This window comes from Octopus bimaculoides, chromosome 2, assembly GCF_046866305.1.
Source record: "Octopus bimaculoides isolate indiv1 chromosome 2, ASM4686630v1, whole genome shotgun sequence".
Lineage (NCBI taxonomy): Eukaryota > Metazoa > Mollusca > Cephalopoda > Octopoda > Octopodidae > Octopus > Octopus bimaculoides.
The window spans coordinates 47,320,429-47,342,408 of NC_142929.1; the positions used below are offsets into that span (position 1 = coordinate 47,320,429).

Consider the following 21,980-nt stretch of genomic DNA (forward strand, 5'->3'; position numbering starts at 1 on the left):
CAGTGCTCCAGCATGGCTGCAGTCAAATGACTGAAACAAATAAAAGAGTAAAAGAATATCAGTGTATTTAAATGTATGTATGTATGCATGTGTGTGTGTGATGTGTGTGTGTGTGTGTGTGTGTGTGTCTTTGTAATTGTAATCCTAAATTTTTTCATTAATATGATTGATAATCATCTTATATGCTCTATTTGTTTGTGTTTTTTCTTCCTCTTTTTGCAGACCCTAACAGTTGAGGGAACCCGTGGAAGAGGTAGGCCCAGGAAGACCTGGGCTGAGGTGGTGAGGCAAGACCTTCGTACATTGGGCCTCACCGAGGCGATGACTACGGACCGAGACCTTTGGAAATGGGCTGTGCGTGAGAAGACCCGGCAAGCCAAGTAAGATCGTTGCCAGTGCCCCTGGACTGGTTCTTGTGCGGGTGGCACATGAGATGCACCATTTTGAGCGTGGCCGTTGCCAGTACCGCCTGACTGGCTCCTGTAGGATTTTCGAGCGAGATCGTTGCCAGTGCCCCTGGACTGGCTTGTGCGGGTGGCACATAAAAGACACCATTTCGAGCGTGGCCGTTTTCGTGCGGGTGACACGTAAAAGCACCCACTACACTCTCTGAGTGGTTGGCGTTAGGAAGGGCATCCAGCTGTAGAAACTCTGCCAAATCAGACTGGAGCCTGGTGTTGCCATCCGGTTTCACCAGTCCTCAGTCAAATCGTCCAACCCATGCTAGCATGGAAAGCGGACGTTAAACGATGATGATGATGATGATGATTTATCAACTCACCATAGCTCATGTAAATTTGAGTAACTAGTACAGTCAACCATAGCAATAATGACACTAAAATATCTATCTTCAGGGCATACATTTTGGCTGCTTTGTTGAATTACTTAAAAACAAATTTGAACATTTTATTTAAAACATGAACACACTGTAAGAGTTTTTGCAGCCAAAGTATCTTCAATGAATTTTGCAAATATCTTGCAGAGACTACGTGAGTGATGTTGAGGTTAGCAAATGTCATAAACATAAATGCTCTTTTGCATTGCAGCAAACCGAGATCATATAGTTCATAGAGAGAAGATGAAAGAATCCCAAAACATTTTCTCGATGGAGAACTATGTTCTGTGGGTGACCCTGAGAAACCAAAGGTTAAGATACAAAGACTGCTTTTAAATTTGATCTGACACAGGGGATTATTTATGTGGGAAATTGGAAGAAAAATGCAATTGATAGGGCATCACAGAATACAAAAAAATATTGACAATGTGTCCAAGCCTTTCGAAGAGACAAAACTGAAACAAAACACTAGAAAAGAAAACCATCATAAATATCAATAATTCCTTCCGATGTTCAACTAAGCAACTCTTTCTGAGGTTGGTCATTTTTATCATTCAAAGGTTCACAAAGAACACACACATACACACATGCACACATACACACACACACATATGTATATATAAAATATGCAATGATCTTTGGTAAGCAATGTCAGTTCTTTACATTTCTGTAAATAATGATAATATTCTACAAGCTTAAAGTTTATAAGTGATCACCGTGTAATGACTAAAGAAAATAGTCTAGTATTGGGGCATATAAACCTTTGACAGAAAAATGTAGGGGTTTTGTATGCATTGATATGAAAACCTTACTTTTTTTCCATGGAGGGTTTATATGCCCCAATATTACATTATTATCTTTAGTCATTACACAGTGGTCGCTTATAAGCCTTAAGCTTATAAAATATATAATAATAAAGTCAAACCAAATATTGATATTTTTGAATGTGTTTAATATGTGTTTCTGATCACTAAGCAGGTGAGAAGAATTCATCTTTTACATAACATCTTCTTCAGTTAATACCAAAATATGAATGTTAAGTTTGATTGTATTATTATATGTCATATGCCTCCAAGCCATTACAAGTTAGTCTGTCCTTACTTGATTTAGCTGGATATTCTATCAAGGATTTGGTATGGTTTATACTACTCAACCAAGTATAACAATTCAAGTACAGTACATCACTTCTAAGCATAACACGTGTGTGTGTGTGTGTGTGTGTGTGTGTGTGTGTGTGTGTGTTATCATCATTATCCTTTAATGTCCACTTTCCATGCTGGCTTGGGCTGCACATTCTGACCAGAGCTAGCAAGCTAGAGATTTGGCTTGGTTTCTACAGCTGGATGCTCTTCCTAGTACCAATCACTTCAAAATGTGTTCTGGGTGCTTTTAATGTGGCAATAACACAACTGCTTTTACATGGCACCAGCACAAGTGCTTTTTATGTGATGCTGTCACAGGACTCTAACAGGTCAGTCCTCTCCATCAAGAAGAATGGCCTTAACACTTCTGCTGTGGAGAATGGGTCTTCTTGAGTACAGCAAAATTGCAGATATCTTGGTCCATTGTCATCTCCTCCAAAAGGTTCAGTGTCCTGAGGTCATTCTTTCGTACTTCTCTTATCTTCTTGAGTCTCCCTCTTCCATGAGTTCCATCCACTTTGAGTGATCAGCATTTCTTTAAGGAACTATCAACATCTGCATCACATGACAAAACCAGCGTAGTCTTCTCTTTTGCACACTGCATCTAATTTGTCTTATGCCTAACTTTTCTCTCAACACACAACCACTCTGTTGCACATGTACACTTACATTGCATATCCAGTAGAGCATACTAGTCTCATTCCTCTCTAGCCTTCACATGTCCTCTACATTCAGATCCCATGTCTCACTACCATGTAGAATTACTGTTCGTATACATGTATCATACAGCCTTCCTTTCACTTGGAAAGAGAGCCTTGTAGTTGCCAACAGAGGTAAAAGCTCTCTGAATTTTCTCCATCCTATTCTTAGTCTGTTTTGATATATATATATATATGTATATATATATATATATATATATATATATATAGACATATTTACATACATACATACACACACATGTGTGTATGTGTGTGTGTGTGTTTTCCCTATAATAGCATGGAAAATAAGAAGAATATGTGTCTGCGTGTGTGTATGTATCAAAACATAAAAGTGTCCACCTTAACAATAAGTGTGTAACTTCCCAAATGAATTTATGCAAGACTCAATGTAGTTCTATGGACTAATTATGAATTACTGTACCAACAACTTCAGACAGGGATTTGCTTAATAAAAATTACATGAAAATTCAGATGACCAAACCATGCACAAAATTATGTTGTTGGATAAATTAATAAATATTTTATACCATCATTTTGATTAATGCATAGTTTTAGTTACTTAATAATTTGCTTGATTAGTTTTGAATAGTAAGGTCGCTTTGCAATCAATAAAAAGTAAGTTATTAATGAGAAGACAAGCCTGGATGCAATGCCAATATAACCGGCAAGTTAATAATATTAGTCAAGCCATCTACCTCTATCAGCTTGTGAAACTCTGTCTTTCCTAGTTAATTATTGCATTCAAATGAATCATGCACTAAGAAGGATAAACTCGGAAATATCAACACATTAATAATCAGAATGTCACAAAAAAGAAAATAGATAAATGAGAAAAAGTAAAAGAAGACCATTCTGTTCTTACTTTTTCTTTCGTCTTTTCTTCTTCTTCTTTGTACTGGTCTTTTTGTTTGAAGAGATAAAATCTTTTGAATCATCTTCTCCAAAATATTCTTCTTCCTCTTCACCAACACTCACTGCAGACACAAATATAAATATAAATACAATTAACTTTATATGCAATGGTACTGAATAGAAATGATTGGAATGGTATTGCTGCAACACATACAAACATGTAATACTGCGTAACAAATTTTAAAATGTCCATCCAACTGATCAGTAAAGACTGATTAAAAATGCTTTCCACTCTTCTGAATTATTAAGCTGTGCACTGGCTCACATGAAACCCGCTCAGTGTTTCTGTCTTTCATTCAATCCTCACCATCTTTACTGACACCAAGGCCCTTGTTCAATCAACCCTCCACAGAACTATGAATATTTGGAAGCACCTTCTCCATATTTACAATGTACATAAGTTCAAGTAGAATATGAACCATAACATCTACAGTGTGGGTGTGCAAAGCTCATACAAACATCATAATGTTGAACTCCTCTTCTGCTAACTAAATAATTATTCCAATCTCTGGCACAAGGTCAGCAATTTTAGGAGTAGAAGAGGGTCAAGTTGATTAGATTAACACCAATGCTTGATCACTACTTTGTTTTCTTGACCCCAAAGGGATGAAAGTCAAAGTCAACGTCAATGAGATTTAAACTCAGAACAATTCTAAGTAAACAATGGTTTCAAATTCTGGATACACAGCCAGAAGTTTTAGAGGTCAGTGGGGTGAGTCGATTACATTGACCCCAATACTTGACTGGTACTTATTAATATTACTTCTAAATAACAGTTTCGGCACAAGACCAGCAATTTTGGGGGAGAGGTTAAGCCATTTATATTGACCCCAGTACTCAACTGGGACTTATTTTATCGACCATGAAAGGATGAAAGGCAAAGTCAAACTTGGCAAAATTTGAACTCAGAACATAAAGAGGGATGAAATACCACTAGGCATTTTGCCCGGTGTGCTACCAATTCTGACAGCTCACCACCTTACTTCATCATCATCATCATCATCGTTTAACGTCCGCTTTCCATGCTAGCATGGGTTGGACAATTTGACTGAGGACTGGTGAAACCGGATGGCAATACCAGGCTCCAATCTAAATTTGGCAGAGTTTCTACAGCTGGATGCCCTTCCTAACTAAATAATGCTTTCTACTAAAAGCCTGAAATTTCGGGGTAGAGGATTAGCTGATTACTTTGACCCTAGTGTTTCACTGGTACTTAATTTATCGACCCCGAAAGGATGAACGGTAAAGACCACCGCAGCAAAATTTGAACACAGAGCATAAAAAGGGACAAAATGCCACTAACAATTATGCTTGATGTGCTAACATTTCTGCCAGCTCACAGCCTTATTTCTAAATAAATAATTAATAAGAGGGGAAAATAGAATTTATGTAATGATACAACATTCTGAATGTTGAGAAAATATCAGCTTCTTTCTTGCTTTCTTTTTTCTTTTTGTTATTTTGCTTTTTGTTGTTATTTTGTTATTTTGCTTTCCTTCTTGTTATTTTGTTTATTTTGCTTTTCTTCATGTCTTAAGATGACCCAATAGAAGGTTAGCTACCAAATCTTTATGGAACAATTGTTACTGATTTTACTTCTTTTGCATAACTGTTTCAAATGGAACAGGATGTGTAAGTGTGTGCATGTGTGTGTGTGTGTTTGTGTGTGTGTACATGCAAGTTGCTTGTATGTATAGTATAAAGCAAGAGTCTTGACATCATAACCCATTTTGTCAAAACAATAATCCTGGGTGATCCACTTTCAAATATTTAAATTTCAAACAACTACTAAAGCATTTCAAAACATTTCTAAATGAACATATTACAATATGGCACACTTCATGTTTGATACTTTTTTGGAGAAATATCCATTACATTTTGTTTCCAGTTAATTTTGGTTAGTGCCCATATGTACATGCCATATTGTGTAAAACATTCATGAATATTTTACATTCTATAAAATTTTCATCAAATATTTGAAAATAAAATGGTTTAGCTTTGTACTGTGACTCATAGCTTAGGAACAACAGGTATTTGTAAAACTGATGACCTACAATCATAAACATGATTTGTTTCAAACTATCCACAACAATGCCAGGAAAAAAATTTTTAAAGCAATTCACCTGAGATACTGGTAATGGTAAATAAAAAGAGGAATTTGATGAAATTTCATATGACACCAATCAATACCTTTAAATATTTTTTTTGTAGTACTAAAACAGAAATATAAACAACAAAAGCCTTGAAATAGAAAAATAAAGTTAAGAATATGTTACTTTAATTTAAAGTACTTGTAGATATTAAATGTTAGAAACAGATATGGGATTTGATTAAAGATTGATACTCGTGAACAAAACAAATTTGCAAGAGGTGCTACAGAGAAAGCCTCAACATGGTCACTTGCCCTCCTGGAAATAGCAGCCAAATTTCCCTCCTCAAATTATATCTCGTCTGAGAATAAAGATAGATCATCCTGACTAGAAGGCTTTTAGTCATAAGTCCACTCAGTCAGAGTTGAACTGGAAGATAAAGAACGACTTTCACAGGTATGTTGTTATATCTTTGGGGAAGGTACTTTAACGTTACAATTCAGAGTATTGTCAAGAATAGATAACAGATCTTGAGCCAAGTTACTATTGCAATTTGGAGTTCAAAAAAGACTTATGCATTGATTCTGTATCTGTGTAATCCATTAAATGATTCAAGAAATGATCTAACAGTCTCCATTGGAAGTATCTTCTACAAAAGCCTTGGGCCAAACAAAGCCTTGTGAGGGTACTTGATGGACAGACTAAGGAAGGCCTGTCGTATGTGAGTGTGTATGCGTATGTGTGTATGTGTGTGTGTGTGCATGTGTGTGTGTGTGTGAGTGTGTGTGTGTGTGTGTGTGTGTGTGTGTGTGTGTTACTGTCTACTTGTCGTAACATCACATGGTTGTTTTAAATGAGTTGTCACTAACTTGCAAATAGAAACCATTTCCTATCTTTCATGAAAACATGTCTGGCCTTGAGGAAATATTAGTTTGCTTGCAAACGTGTGAGGGTTGGTGTCAGGAAGGGCATCCAGCCGTGGATAATGAGCCTCAACAAAATTCCATCCGACCCATGTAGCATGGAAAAGTGGACATTAAGAAAATGATGATGACGATGATGATGATGATGACAGTGATGATGATGATGATGATGATGATAATGGTAGCGGTGATGACGATAATGATGATAATGATGGAAGAGATATGATACAGCTTTAGGCAAATGTCAGAAAAACCATTATAAACCTTTGATGCTGTAAAGTAAGCCTATACTGTGAACAACACTATCCAATATTTGATCCAAAGTAAACAAGGAACTATAATAGCAAGTCAGTGCAAACAGCTACCTTGAATTTCATATAAAAAGCAGGATTCCTGTTTACATAAGCAACCTGTATCAATATCATCAATTAAGTAGAAGTCACATACCAGGTGGTATCATTAAAATTACACCCCACAGCACTGCAAGGAACCAACAGCATCAAAGACTTATAATACACTGAGACAAGTTAATGAAAATATTTCCAGAAAATTAGAGGTTAAAGATCAATTTGTTAAGATTAAATGTTAATTAGAGCATGTTGTTGCTGTTGTTTAGTCTTCAAATCAGTCTTGAACAAGCGGGCATGATTTGATGCATTTTATACATACTCTTTTACTCTTTTACTTGTTTCAGTCATTTGACTGCAGCCATGCTGGAGCACCGCCTTTAGTCGAGCAAATCAACCCCAGGACTAATTTTTTTGTAAACCTAGTACTTATTCTATCGGTCTCTTTTGCCGAACCGCTAAGTTACGGGGACGTAAACACACCAGCATCGGTTGTCAAAGCGATGTTAGGGGAACAAATACACACACACACACACACACACACACACACATATATATATATATGACGGGCTTCTTTCAGTTCCCATCTACCAAATTCACTCACAAGGCTTTGGTCGGCCTGAGGCTATAGTAGAAGACACTTCCCAAGATGCCACGCAGTGGGACTGAACCCGGAACCATGTGGTTGGTAAGCAAGCTACTTACCACACAGCCACTCCTGCGCCATATGACCAGCATTTTTTGTATAATTTTCATATATAGGTGCTGGTGTGGGTATGTGTTAAGAAGCTTGTTTCCCAACCACATGGTTCCAGGTTCAGTTCCACTGAATGACACCTTGGGCAAGTGTCTTTGGTAGACAGAAACTGAAAGAAGACCATCATATATATATATATATAACCACATGGTTCCGGGTTCAGTCCCACTGTGTGGCACCTTGGGCAAGTGTCTTCTACTATAGTCTCGGGCCGACCAAAGCCTTGTGAGTGGATTTGGTAGACGGAAACTGGAAGAAGCCCGTCGTATGTATGTATATGTATATATGTGTGTGTGTGTATGTGTTTGTATGTCTGTGTTTGTCTCACCCACCCCCAACATCACTTAACAACTGATGCTAGTGTGTTTACGTCCCCGTAACTTAGCGGTTCGGCAAAAGAGGCCGATAGAATAAGTACTAGGCTAACAAAGAATAAGTCCTGGGGTCGATTTGCTCGACTAAAGGTGGTGCTCCAGCATGGCCACAGTCAAATGACTGAAACAAGTAAAAGAGTAAAAGAGTAAAAGAGTATATATATATATGTATGTATGTATGTATATGTTTGTGCATCTGTGTTTGTCCCCCCAACATTGCTTGACTAAAGGCGGTGCTCCAGTCAAATGACTGAAACAAATAAAAGAATAAAAGAATAAAGGGACATAACTGAAAGCTACAAAATATTTTTGCTAATGTTTTATTTATTCTTCAGTTTCTTCGACCTGGAACCTTTATGCAACAGTAGCCAAATTTCTGTTGAATTACATCCTAATATTTTAAATAAAGTATAGAGTACAATATACTATATAGTTGCTGGTATACAAAAAAAAAAAAAAAAAGAAAAATAGCAGATGGCCATGGTTGGAATGCTTTTGCTCAAGGTTGACCTGGACTAAATAATATCAACAATAACATTGTAATTATTGATTTCAAATTTTATTACACAAGGCCAGCAATTTTTGGGGCAGGGTAAGTCGATTATGTGCTCAACTAGTACTTATTTTATCAACCTTGAAAGGATGAAAGGTAAAGTTAGTCTTAGTGAATTCGAACTCAGAACGCAAAGACAAATGAAATGCAGCATGCTAGCTCACCACCTTATAAGATCCTAATTATTATTATCAAATATCTAGTCCTCAGCATGCAATAATAGTAAGACATCAAGAAAGAGGATCTGTGACCTTTTCTTTCTCAGTCGAAATCACTTTACTATACTTATGCTGTTAATGTCCTTCAGAACAGGAAAAAAAAAAAAATTTGATGTATCTATTTACTCATTCTTATACTGTTCTGGTCACTTGCTTAAGTAAAAATCAATTACTCTTACATATATGTATTAAAGAGAACCATTATGTTTCCTAGAATCCTTGAAAGTAAATTAAAGATAACATAACATACATTCATGAAATGTAAACATTTTACAAAATTCACCATGTAGAATTTATAGCCACAGTTATTTTTTCCATTTATTTTTTCTTTCTTTGGTTTTATATCGGTAATGGTATTTAAAATATTTAGTCTTTAATTTGTGCTTTCAGTACTTTATCTTACTTAAGACCATTGAATTTCCAGATTATGTTTAATGGAATCTTACTGTTCCATGTAATCAATTGCATTAATTTCTTTTAAAATGTTCTCAGAATTTGTAATACTTTTCCATATTTATTTTTTTTGTATTCCTTTTTGATCTCATTTGTCAAAATGTCTTGATTTTATCGTCTTTCTAATAATCTTCATTTTTTTTCATTTTTTTTCAATTTCCTAAATACATTTAGATATTCTTTGTACCTGACAGTTTTCGAAAGTGATTTTGCTAATTCTGATGCAGTAAATACAAATAAATTGACTTGTTGCCTATCTGAATGAAAAACTTGGCTACTACAAAATATACTTCAGAGAGAGTTTCACTTGAGTGAGTCAAATTATTTTTCCTTTTTTTCATTTCCCAAGAGTTAACAAGAAACTTAGTAAAAAAAAGAAAAAAATTACTTTTTTTTTTTGTCTGATTTGAAGGTGTAGTTAAAAATAAATAAATGACAATAGAATTGAACTATGACAGAAATTTCAATGAAACAGAATTTTTATAACCTGAAGAAATTTCTAAGAAATGCAAATTCAGTATGATAATAAATTAGACTATTTGTCAATATATTATTTCTTAGACAATAAGCAGTTGAAGAAAATTATTTTACTATTTGTAACACACCGATAACATACTATAACAATCTGGAAGTTCATGTACAATTTATGTCCAGTTTACCTGCTGGCATCGACACCTACATATGGAGCAGTTTCTCATCAATATCAATCAGGTGAACATTTCTCATTATCAATTACATAGAAACAATCTTAATTAAATTTAGACTGGTATTTTCAAGTAGACATCTAGCACCAACTTGTCAAGAGGAGTTTAACCTTTGACCTTCCATTTCTATATAATGGAGTGACTACATGTAGCTAGAAGCCTTTATGTTGTTACTAGACCTGCTAAACAATAGCAACCAAATCTCCCTCAATTCCCATCCAACCATCTTAGAAAATGAAGACATATTGTACAAAATGTCTCTGGGTGCACTGTGATTAGGAAAAAGATTGGATATTCATAGGTGGAATGTCTTTGATCAGAAGTCTGCTCAATCACAGCTGACCTGAGTCTAAACAACAACAACTATAAAAAATATGAGGTGATGCATCATTAATAGATAGCAAGTTTGGCAGTCATTAGTGCATCGAGTATAAAGACAAGCATTATTAAATCCAGATAAGGTGGGGAGCTGGCAGAATCATTAGCACACCGGGTGAAATGCTTAGTGGCACTTTGTCAGTCTTTACATTCTGAGTTCAAATTCCCCCAAGGTTGACTTTGCCTTTCATCCTTAAGGGGTCAATAAAATAAGTACCAGTTGGGGACTGGAGGTTGAGATAATCGACATACCCCCTCCTCCAAAATCGCTGGCCTTGTGTCAAAATTTGGGCATTTCTTCAATTAACTGGACAAATTCAACATTTGACAACATTTGACTTTGGGTATTTCCATGACAATTGCTGAAATGGGAGGAGGAGAAGAAAGCTAATGGGTTGTGCATGCATGCTTGTTCTTGTCTGTATGTGTGCATGCTTGTTCTTGCCTCTGTGTGTGTGCATGCTTGTTCTTGTCTATGTGTGCTTGTTCTTGTCTGTGTCTGTGTGTGTGCCTGTTCTGTTTTTATGTATTTATGTGTTGTGGAATATAGATATAACGAAATTATGCCAGCAATGTCTCATTTTAAACTTGAAGAAAAAAAGCTTTGCATATTTGTTCTTGCCTGGTTTATGTGTGTATGTAAAATCCACAAATTTCCAAGCAGCAAACAGAATCAAAGTTTACATAGACACAGACAAGAACAAGCATGCACACACACAGACATGAACAAGCACGCACACACACAGACAAGAACAAGCACGCACACACACACAGACAATAACAAGCACGCACACACAACCCATTAGCTTTCTCCTCCTCCTCCTATTTCAGCAACTGTCAGGGAAATACCCAAAGTCAAATGTTGTCAAATGTTGAGTTTGTCGAGTTATATCGAAGGAACGCCAAAATTTGAAACCATTTTTAATTCCAGATCACTGAACTCTGAATTCGAATCTCATTGAAGTTAACATTGCCCACCATTCTTCTGGGGCCAATAAATAAAGCACCAGTCAAGGACTAGAGGGTGATTCTTCTTCCCTTTCTCTCTCTCACTTCCTCCCTCTCTCTCTCTCTCTCTCTCTGACCAGGCTACATTGTACTGTGAGAAGAATCATGTGGAACCACACAGAGTGTTCTTTTGTCAGAAACGGAGAAAAACTGAGTGATGATAAGTTCACAGATTCTTCTCATAAAATGGAACCAATGTGCAATTCAGCAGCAAATGGAATTAACGAAGGAAGAGAGATTCTAATTAAGTTTCACATCTCCTGTATTTATTTTGAGATGCTCTGTGTTTCTTTCAATTACTTTAAATATAACAAAGAATTTAGTAAAATAACTTAGTTATCATTCAGCTAGTGTTAGGGACATAAATTGTGACTAAGGTTTGGTGGAAGATTTTAATTCAAAACTTATGAAAACAAAACATTTGTACTCAGAGCCACAGACGGTTTCAGCCAGGTTGGTAGCAAAAGGGTTAATCTTATAATTCTTACAGCTTGCAACCAAGCTGAACTTGACAACAGCACACCTATGCAAATCTAATACATCAATCATCTCCTCCTTAAAACAATTGCTTCTACTACATCTCATTCCCCAGGACCCTCACTAACCTCAGCATTCAATTTTACCAGTTACCAAATGTCATCCCTCAAGAAATCTCTCTTTACATATGATTTTCCTGCAAAAGACTCAAAGACGTTGAACCTGAAAATTAAACTGCATTGATATCACCAGCCTTAGGAAACCTGTGAAGATCAAGGGAACTGCACCTCAGCCAATCAAATCCATAAAATGACAAACCAGATTGTTCTAGATCAGTGGTTCTCAACCATTTTTTTGCCTATGAATCCCTTTGATTCCTATTTTACTTGGATCAACCCCCACCTCACAGCCATTTGAGGTTTAGAATATCCCTTTATATATTTTTATAACTAGAACAAAATTGTTAAAATATTTGGTGTATTGTAGAAATAAAAGGAATTTATTGCATACAAATTTTAACAAGAGAATCTTCTATGGACCCCCAAGGGTCATATGGACCCCCAAGGGTCATATGGACCCAGGTTGAGAACCCCTGCTTTCGATAATGGCAGGAAGGAACTTTCTGTGATATTTCATGAAATACAGTAATTTGCAATAGAATTTTTATTGAATTAATTTTGATCACTTTTAGCATTAAATAATTTAAGTTTCGATATTTTTAATATATAAGTGCACTGACTGTTAGTTTGAACATTTGGAGACCAAAGTACCTGAGACCATCTCTGTTTTCTAAAATAAATATTTTAATGCTCATATTTAAATTAATCTTCCATCATAATTTATGTAAGAAGCTTTTGATAAATTTTACTTCAAATATCAACTCAATAATGATAAAGTAAGTTACTTTAATAAATTCTTTTAAATTCTGGATTTTTTTCAAAAAAGTAATTGAAATTAATTGAAACATTAATTGAAATATGATTACAAGAAACTTATTGCATTAAACTACTGACTTATGTTTGTAAGTTCAGTTAATATCATTGTAATGTTTGAAGGTGGCAAGCTGGTAGAATCGTTAGCATGATGGGCAAAATGCTTAGCAGCATTTTGTCTGTTTTCATGTTCTCGATTCAAATTCTACCGAGGTTGACTTTGCCTTTCACCCTTCTGTGGTCAATAAAAAAAGTACCAGTTTAGCACTGGTATTGATGTAATTGACTTAGCTCCTCCCCTGAAATTGCTGGCCTTGTGCCAAAAGTTGAAAAGAATATCATCGTGTTGTTTTTCTGAACAAGGCATTTAACTAACTTTGCTTGCTCCAGTCTTCCAGAATGAACCAAGTGGAAAAAAGTAAAACAAAAAAGAAAGATATAAAAATTTAAAAAATATGGTTTTTCTCCCTACTTTCCAACTGAATAGGTATAGCACTAGGAAATGTATCCAGATGTAAACTATAAAAGCAATCTCTTTAACAGCTAAAATCATCCAAGCTATGCAAACATGAATAAAAGAATAGATGTCAAGTGGTTGTTTACAACATCTGTGGATGCTTTATCTGCTGTTTTCTGTATCGACAGGTAACAAATTCTCATCAAAACATATACAAGGAGGTACTGAAAAGTTCCTGGCTTTAAGGAAATTGTGAAAGGCCTGGTTGGAAGATCAACTTTCTGAGGTCTTTTACAGGGCTTAGAAAAACTGAAGGAATATGTTGGATAAAATCACAATTAACTCATCCTCCAGTATTTTCTTTTTGACAAAGCCAGGAAATTTTCGACACCCCCTCATATGTGTGTGTGTGTGTGTGTGTGTGTGTGTGTGTGTGTGTTATCATCAGTATCATCATCATTTAACATCCGCTTTCCATGCTAGCATGGTTTGGACGATTTGACTGAGGACTGGCGAACCAGATGGCTACACCAGGCTCCAGTCTGATTTGGCAGAGTTTCTATAGCTAGTGCTTTTCCTAATGCCAACCACTCTGAGAGTGTAGTTGGTGCTTTTACGTGCCACCGGCACGAAGGCCAATCAGGCGGTACTGGCAACGGCCTCGCTCAAAATGGTGTATTTTACATGCCACCTGCACAGAAGCCAGTCCAGCGGCACTGGCAACGACCTCACTCAAATGTCTTTTCACGTGCCACCGGCAAAGTGCCAGGAAGGCGACGCTGGTAACACACATGTAAAATATTTATACACATGTATATAAACATACACACATATACACAATACACATATATGTGTGTGTGTGTGTGTGATAGAAAACAGAAGGATGTGTGATAGAAAACAGTAGTACTGGTTCTGGCACCACGTAAGAAGCACCCAGTATACTCTGTAAAGTGACTGGTATTAAGAAAGGCATCCAGCTCTAGAAAGGATGTCAAAACAAGACAATAGAGCCTGGTGCAGCTCCCAGCCTTGCCAGCTCCTATCAAGCCATCCAACTCATGCCAGCATGGAAAATGGATGTTAAATGATGATGCCGATTATGATGATGACGATAACACACACATACAGACACTACGCCATATGGCCACGGGCATATGGCGTAGTGGTTAAGAGCATGGGCTACTAACCCCAAGATTCCGAGTTCAATTCCAGGCAGTGACCTGAACACTAATAATAATAATAATAATAATAATAACAACAACAACATCGAAAAATACCTTAGGAATGAGAACCCAGGTTTGAAATTTCCCCAAGACACCTGAAGAAGGTAGGAGGGTATATCAGCCGAAATGTTGTGTTAACAACAAACAAGATGAGGACAAATATCCATCGAATGTAAATGATGTACATACAGACTTGTTGTTTTCTTTCCTTTCTTCCCTTGACCTAATCCCACCCTCACTTTCGATGTTCAGATTTGTTTCTCTGTTTTTCAGTTCACCAGTGTCTCTCTTTATTCGTAACCATCCTTTAGCGGTCTTCCCTTCTGATCTTCTCTCAAGTTTACTCTACCAAAATTACTAAGAGTTCATGTTGATTATCTTCCCGCACTCTGGTGCTCTAGCCCAACACATTACCACCACACATGCAGTCTTCCCTTCTTTTATTCTTCACTAATTTTTCTCCTCTTCCCTCCCTCTCCCTTTCCCCCTCTCTATCTCTTTGTCTCTTTTACGCACACAGATACACATACACACTACTCAATATATATTTATTCAGAACAACTGTGTAACAAAGAGTTCAGCTCACAAATAGATAGACATATTCTCTTTCTCACAGCAAACCAATTTATTACTCTTTTATAATCACTAATTGCTGACACAGACCACCAGTAGTTTTTCTCAGATCCTACTGTTTACCTTATATGTATTATTGATTAGTTTCCAGAATGATTTTTCTCATTTTATATCATCATCATTTTTTTAATTGTTATTTTATTTTCATTTTCGTTTTGTTTTCCAGATTTATATATATTTTATGCATCTCTTTCTCTCTCTCTCTCTCTCTCAATATATATATATATATTATTTCAGTTCTTCAAAGATCTATTTTCATTTTCTTTTTCATTTGTATTTCAGATTCATTATTTACATATGCTGTTTTTAAAATTGTATTTACATTGGTAATTGTGTTTGTATTGGGTGAATTATTTTCTCTTACAATATTCATATTTATTGTTTCTAACTGTATTCACTCAAAATTTCTGAATTTCCTTACAGAATGATGATGATGGTAGTGGTGGTGGTGGTGGTGGTGGTGGTGGTGGTTGTGGTGATGGTGGAGGTGGTTTTGGTGGTGCCGATGATGATGATGGTGGTGGTGGTGGTGGTGGTGGTGATGATGACGATGATGACGATGATGATGACGATGATGACGATGATGATGATGATGATGATGATGATGATGTTTATTCCCATGTCAACCCTGACACAAAGATACCATCAGAACTAATTAGACTCAAAAGTCCATTTTTTAATTCAAATTTTTAAGATTCCACAATACGATATGAGAAAGGTTAACCTGCTATTTCTAGCAGATCAAGCAACAATATTAGCAGCTCTATCACTGATTCATCTTTATAACAAATTTTTCAAGTTGTTCCACGTAGCTGCTCTCCAGCCATTTAACAAAATTTTAACTATTCCGGTGAATCTGCAGACTTCTTTTTATCCTTTTAGTCCTATTTTTCATTTTCTTCCTTATGCATTTCCTTAAGAGACGCATATTCATCATTTTTATTATTGATCAGCATACAAGATTGAATGGTTAATTGATTGAGAACATCAGATAATTTGTTATTCCATCTAATGTCTTTGATTTCTTTTTCATAAAATAGCATTGATCAATTTTACCATAATCTCAAACTGTGTTTCTAGTATGAACAAAGTTCTTTGTACTCAGAAAATGTCAGTTATTGAGAAGGATTATATGATATATGTGTGCTAATATTTCTTGATATGCTTCGATCAAATGAAATTCTCACCAAACAGACCCATTATATGTAAAATATGCATGGCACAGAAACACATAGAGTTGTAGATACATATTTTGAAAAAACGTTAATAGTTGTGAAGCAATTTCATTAGCCAGAAAATACAGATGTAGATAGAGAGGTTGTCAATAATAATCACATTTACACACTTAAGTACTTGTAAATTTTTACATCAGATTTTATGATTATTGATTTCTTAATTAAGCATAAAGTTTCTAGCATATAAACTTAAGCATAAGATTATAATTTTCCATATTATTAACCTCATCTTTAGAGTGTATATTGTTCAATGAATGAACACAGTATTGCTGAAAGTAGCAAATAGATAAAGAGGGAGAAAGCAGGGAGGAAGATAAAGAGGGAAATACAGAGACTGATGGGAATTGAGCTTGTGATGGCTATTTGAAAAGAAATGGGATGAAATGGTTGGGTCATGTGCTGGGGAATGTTGAAGTTGACTGGATGAAGAGAGTAATAAAAATGAATTGAAAGGAAGGAGAGGAAGGGGAAGAGTAAACATAGTTAAACATGGCAGAAGAGAAAATGAGAGAAAGAGAATTGGTGAGAAAGAATACAGAGGTTAGGGCAAAATGGAAAAGAATGTCAGGAGGCTGGTAAATCAAATAACAGCTTTAGCAGAGAAAATGGAGCTAAAGCATTTATTGTAAGTTATATTTTGATTGTGTTTGATCTTCTGTTATCAATAAGTAGTTCCTTTCTGGATAGGTGCATAATATAGTTCACAGAATAATTTGAACAAGGAAATATTATTTTTAAAATAAGGGTTATACCATGTTTTTCCTTTAGGTTATTGGTGCATGTACTTTGTATTTGGACATATTGGTTACTGAAATACTGAACCAATATGTATACATAGCCACAGGTCTATCAGATAAGACTAGTCTCAGATAAGATTCAGTAATTAAAAAATTTGCTTTGTAGCCAAGTTGTCCCATGTTTGTTCTGACCTTAGGCAAGTTCAAGGTAGGCCCAAGTCATATGAGTGAATTTAGACAGAAACAGTACAAAATCCAATTGGATGGACTGTAATATATAGGCCCAACTTTATTGTACTTCTGTCATGCTTATTATACTTGAGAATCACATTATAAGTATATGGATCTGTGTGGCTTAGTGGTTAGGATTGTGGTTTCGATTCCTTAACCAGGCAACGCGTTGTGTTCTTGAAGAAAACGCTTCATTTCACATTGCTCCAGTCCACTCAGGTGGCAAAAATGAGTAACGCTGTAATGCACCAGCGTCCTGTCCAGGTGGGAAATTTATACTCCATGAAAACTGGGAAACTAACCCTTATAAATCGGTATGACTCAAGAAGGTAACCATTAGTTTTACCTTTATATGGATATGTGGAATATTCAACCACATCATATGCTTATTTAATGAATAGGTTCATTGAACAATTGGATGCTCATGTGTTTTTAATCAATGTAAGTATCCATCATCATTATAGGATAAATTCAGAAGGTGACTGATAGAATTATTACTCAGCAGGAGAAAATTCTTACAATGCATTTCTTTCGGTTTTATGTTCTGAGGAGTTCAAATGCCATCAAGTTCGACTTTACCTTTCATCCTTCCAGAGACAACAAAAAGCACTGTTCAAATACTGTGGGTTGAGATAATCAACTCGTCTCTTCCCCTCAAAATTGCTTGTCTTGCACCAAAATTAGAAGAATTCTTAAGGTAAGAACAGTATTACCCTTAGTTAAAAAAAAAAGACCCTTGTTTGTATCCAGCTTGGATTCAAGTGTATCCAGCAATAAGTTATTCAGTGATATGTTGAGATAAAAATTAATACGAATGTAGTGTACATATAAATATGGTGACAATACATCTAAAGAAGAGGTCAATTACTTTCTGACATTATTATCTTAATTAGCAACAAATAATGTTAAATAGTGAGATATTTAATTAAAGTTATGCTTGTTGCTCAACCATTTATATATGTATATATATACATAAATGTCTACATGCATGTGTTTTTGTATGTATGTGTGCGCGTGTATATATGTATATGTACACACACACACACACAAGCTTAGAGCAGGTGATCAAGTCTCATCATTTTAACTGTTATTTATACTGTTTTAAGTGTTTATACATGTGTATAGGTCTGAGTTCTTATGGATATTGTTTAACCACAGGTCAAATCTGATGCAGCAAACCTATGACCAAGGGCATTCTAAGCATGATCATTTTGCCTTATTCGCATGCACAGTGCACATAGAACAATATTTCCTGGTGTATCCTTCTTTTCTAAGATGTCAGGGTAGGTGTTAAATATCATTTAGCTGCTCTTTTTAACCTTTTAAGTAACTGCATAAAGTCTTCCCTCATATCTATATATATATATATATATATATATATATATATATATACGACAGGCTTCTGTCAGTTTTTATCAACCAACTGTATTCACAAGGCTTTAGTTGATCCAGGGATATTGTAGCAAGTAATCGCTCAAGACCCCATTCAGTGGAACTGAACTTGAAAGCATGTGGTTAAAAAGCAAACTTCTAAACTACACACCCACACATGTGCCCACACTCATGTCAGTGGGAAATAAAATATTTGACAAACCAATAGCTAGCATGCTGCACTTTTATCAGCCTAGTATCGTCATCTCTTCGAGGACAGCCATATTAAAGTGGCCATAAGCAATACTATTTGGTTCCTATATTGTTTCTATCTCAAACAGGGAATTTCTAACAGACAAATTTCCTAGTTACAAAATCAGTGATTGTATGACACTGTGTTTTCTATATATTGCAAGTGAGGTAAACTGCTGCCATGCCTAACAATGAGTACCCACAACTGAAGAGATCCATTACAAATCAAAACCATGTGGGCTTGAAGCTAGGGTGGTAGGTGTTATATTCTGCTAGCAATAAATATCAAGTTTGAGAAGCAAACTGAATAAACCAGCTGGAGGAGATGTCTTCCTGAGGTTAAATGACAGTATTGTTGTCTCTTATATGATAGCCACATTAAGTGACCATAAATGATATAGTTTGTTCAGTGTTTTAGATAAATGGATTAATACAAGAGAAAGAAGACACACAGAAAGCAATGGTGTGAAAACCTGCTACTTTCTGTCTCATGGAGACTCATCATCAGACCTCATGTTTAAAATACTTATAACTTGCACATATCAAATAGAGCAGAAATGTATGAGAGACAAAAAGAAATATGAGAAAAATAAAACAAAAATGAAGAGAATTAAGACTTCAGCAGGAAAAGGGACAGAGAGAAAGAGAGCGTGAGAGAGAAAGAAACACTAAATAAACAGAAACTCCACCAAAGTCGGTTGATAATGATTAATTAAAAATCCAGTCAAGACTAAAATACTTTATTGATGCCATATAGTCAAACAGAAATAAATAATTTAGCAAGTTGTACAGGTCTAATGATCAATAGACATCTTCTGTTTAAATGAGAGAGTAATAAGAGGATATGAAGTGCTAGAGAAAGAAAGAAGGAAAGGGAGAGAGAGCTTCGTTTGGAGCTAATGATTCCCTCAGTTGCTCCTCTGACTTTCCTGCTCCTGTGCATTTGTTCAGATGACAAAGAGACAAATGCATTTACTGCCATTAGTTGATATCTTTGACAAGAGCAAGAATGCACTGAAGCAAATCTGAAGGAAGTCAAAGTCTGAGTCATCACCCACAAATAAACAAATGAACTACATGCATTTTAATACATTTTCTAGCGTTTATACAAATACACATGAATATACATACATACACACATATATACACACATACATACATACATGCATGCATACATACATGCATGCATACATAACACACTGCCAAAATACAACCCGTTCTTGCTACCTGAATGAACTGGAGCAACATGAAATAAAGTACCTTGCTCAAGAATACAATGTGCCACTAGTAATCAAACTCGTGACCTTACGATGGTGAACCAAATACACTAACCACTAAGCCACACACTTTTGCTTTCACCATGGACATGAAATCACTCTAAACCATCATTCCCCACAATAGCATGACAGCTCTTAAGCACTTCCTAGACCATTCCCCTCCCCCAAGTTGTACCCAAAACTGTATCACTCCTCTGCTTAACCAAGCTCATCTTAAACCTTGATTGTTTTTCTTTCTCTGAAAGAATTTTACAAATAAGTCAGCAGGGGTCAGTATGGGAACTAGAATGGGCCGCAATTATGCCAACCTTTTCGTAGTAGGCCGCACTAAATAGTATATCTTTACTCTCTTCATTAGATCCATCGTTGAGGAGGAGACCTTTCTAAAATTCTGCTTGCTGGAAGACAGCAGTGAACTGTAATTGATGGTTGAGAACCACTGATCTAAATGATGGCATTAATTACATTCTTATATGATAAAACTTAAGTAATATACTGAGAATGGAAATCAATTGATTACCATGGGTAAGAAAAGAATCATTTGAAATATGTGCATCACAAGACAGAAAATGTAAATAGCCTCATGTATAATTACGAAAACGAATGAAAACTGCAAGATCTTACATCTTGGCTCTGCATAAGAATGTCTTCTTTCCTAATACCACTTCTATATCAAATGATTAACTTCAAAGACAACAATTTCTGACTTCATTCGACAATCAATTTTAAGACGGGCGAATAAAACTTTACTATTCAAATGATCAAATTCTCATAGTCTTATCTAATTTAAATATAATAATAATAATAATAATGATAATAATAATAATAATAATAATAATAATAATAATAATAATAATAATAATAATCATGTACATTGTTTAGTCTTGGTATAAAAAGATGGGCTACACCAAATATTCTGCTTAATACCACAGATTTGCTTGTCTGTTGTTTGACCTTAACCAGCTGAGCATGTCCCTTGGTGGCCGATGATATGTGCATCTCTGATCATGAGCAGAAGTAATGGGGGAGCATCATAGCCATGTGTTGAGAGGAATTCTTTGGGGTTTGAATAATTCACCTTTGGAAACATGGGTGTTTTGCTCAATATCCTTAAACAAACCTTATTCAGGGACCTTTTGAGTGGGATGGGCTACTCGACCTGAAGAAAATTTTAACTGGGCCCCACCTGCGAGGTCATGCGCTGTTTATCTTGATATGAGATCACCATGTCGCGCACATGTAGTTGTGATGCATGTGCCTGGTGTACCCTTATCAGACGGGTAGTCATGATGGGTATAATGGGCTTTGTATATTTTACCCCAGTGTCACTTTGATGGCATGCATTGCTCTCTCACTCAATAATGATAATAATAATAATAATAATAATAATAATCACAAAGTAAGTGAATGTAGCATACCGGCACAGAAAGAATACAAGAAAAGACATGACAACCTAGGGAGAGTAATCCACTGAGAGTTTTGGAAAAAGCTAAGATTTGACCATACTGATAAATGGCATGAACGTCAACCTAGTAAAGTACTATAAAGTAAGAAATATAAAATGTTGTGGGACTTTAAGATTTAGACAGATAGAGTAATAGCAGCTAGAAGGCTTGATTTAGTAGTAGTAGTAGTAGTAGTAGTAGTAGTAGTAGTAGCAGTAGTAGTAGATAAAGAGAATAGAAAGTGCCAGATAATTGACTTTACAGTCCCAAATGATGAAAAAAATCAATATGACAGGT

At 35.6% G+C, this 21,980-nt stretch overlaps 1 protein-coding gene across 7 annotated transcripts in view; it reads right to left on the bottom strand.

Annotated features, from left to right (window-relative positions):
- Window positions 1-21,980, bottom strand: part of LOC106875928 (tubulin polyglutamylase ttll6) — a 420,072-nt gene that overhangs the window by 250,543 nt on the left and 147,549 nt on the right. For all 7 annotated transcript variants that reach the window (XM_014924244.3, XM_089344881.1, XM_014924246.3 and 4 more), the window contains one exon: window positions 3,559-3,670. In XM_014924244.3, the coding sequence (XP_014779730.1) occupies window positions 3,559-3,670 (112 nt within the window). The remainder of the gene's footprint in view (window positions 1-3,558; window positions 3,671-21,980) is intronic.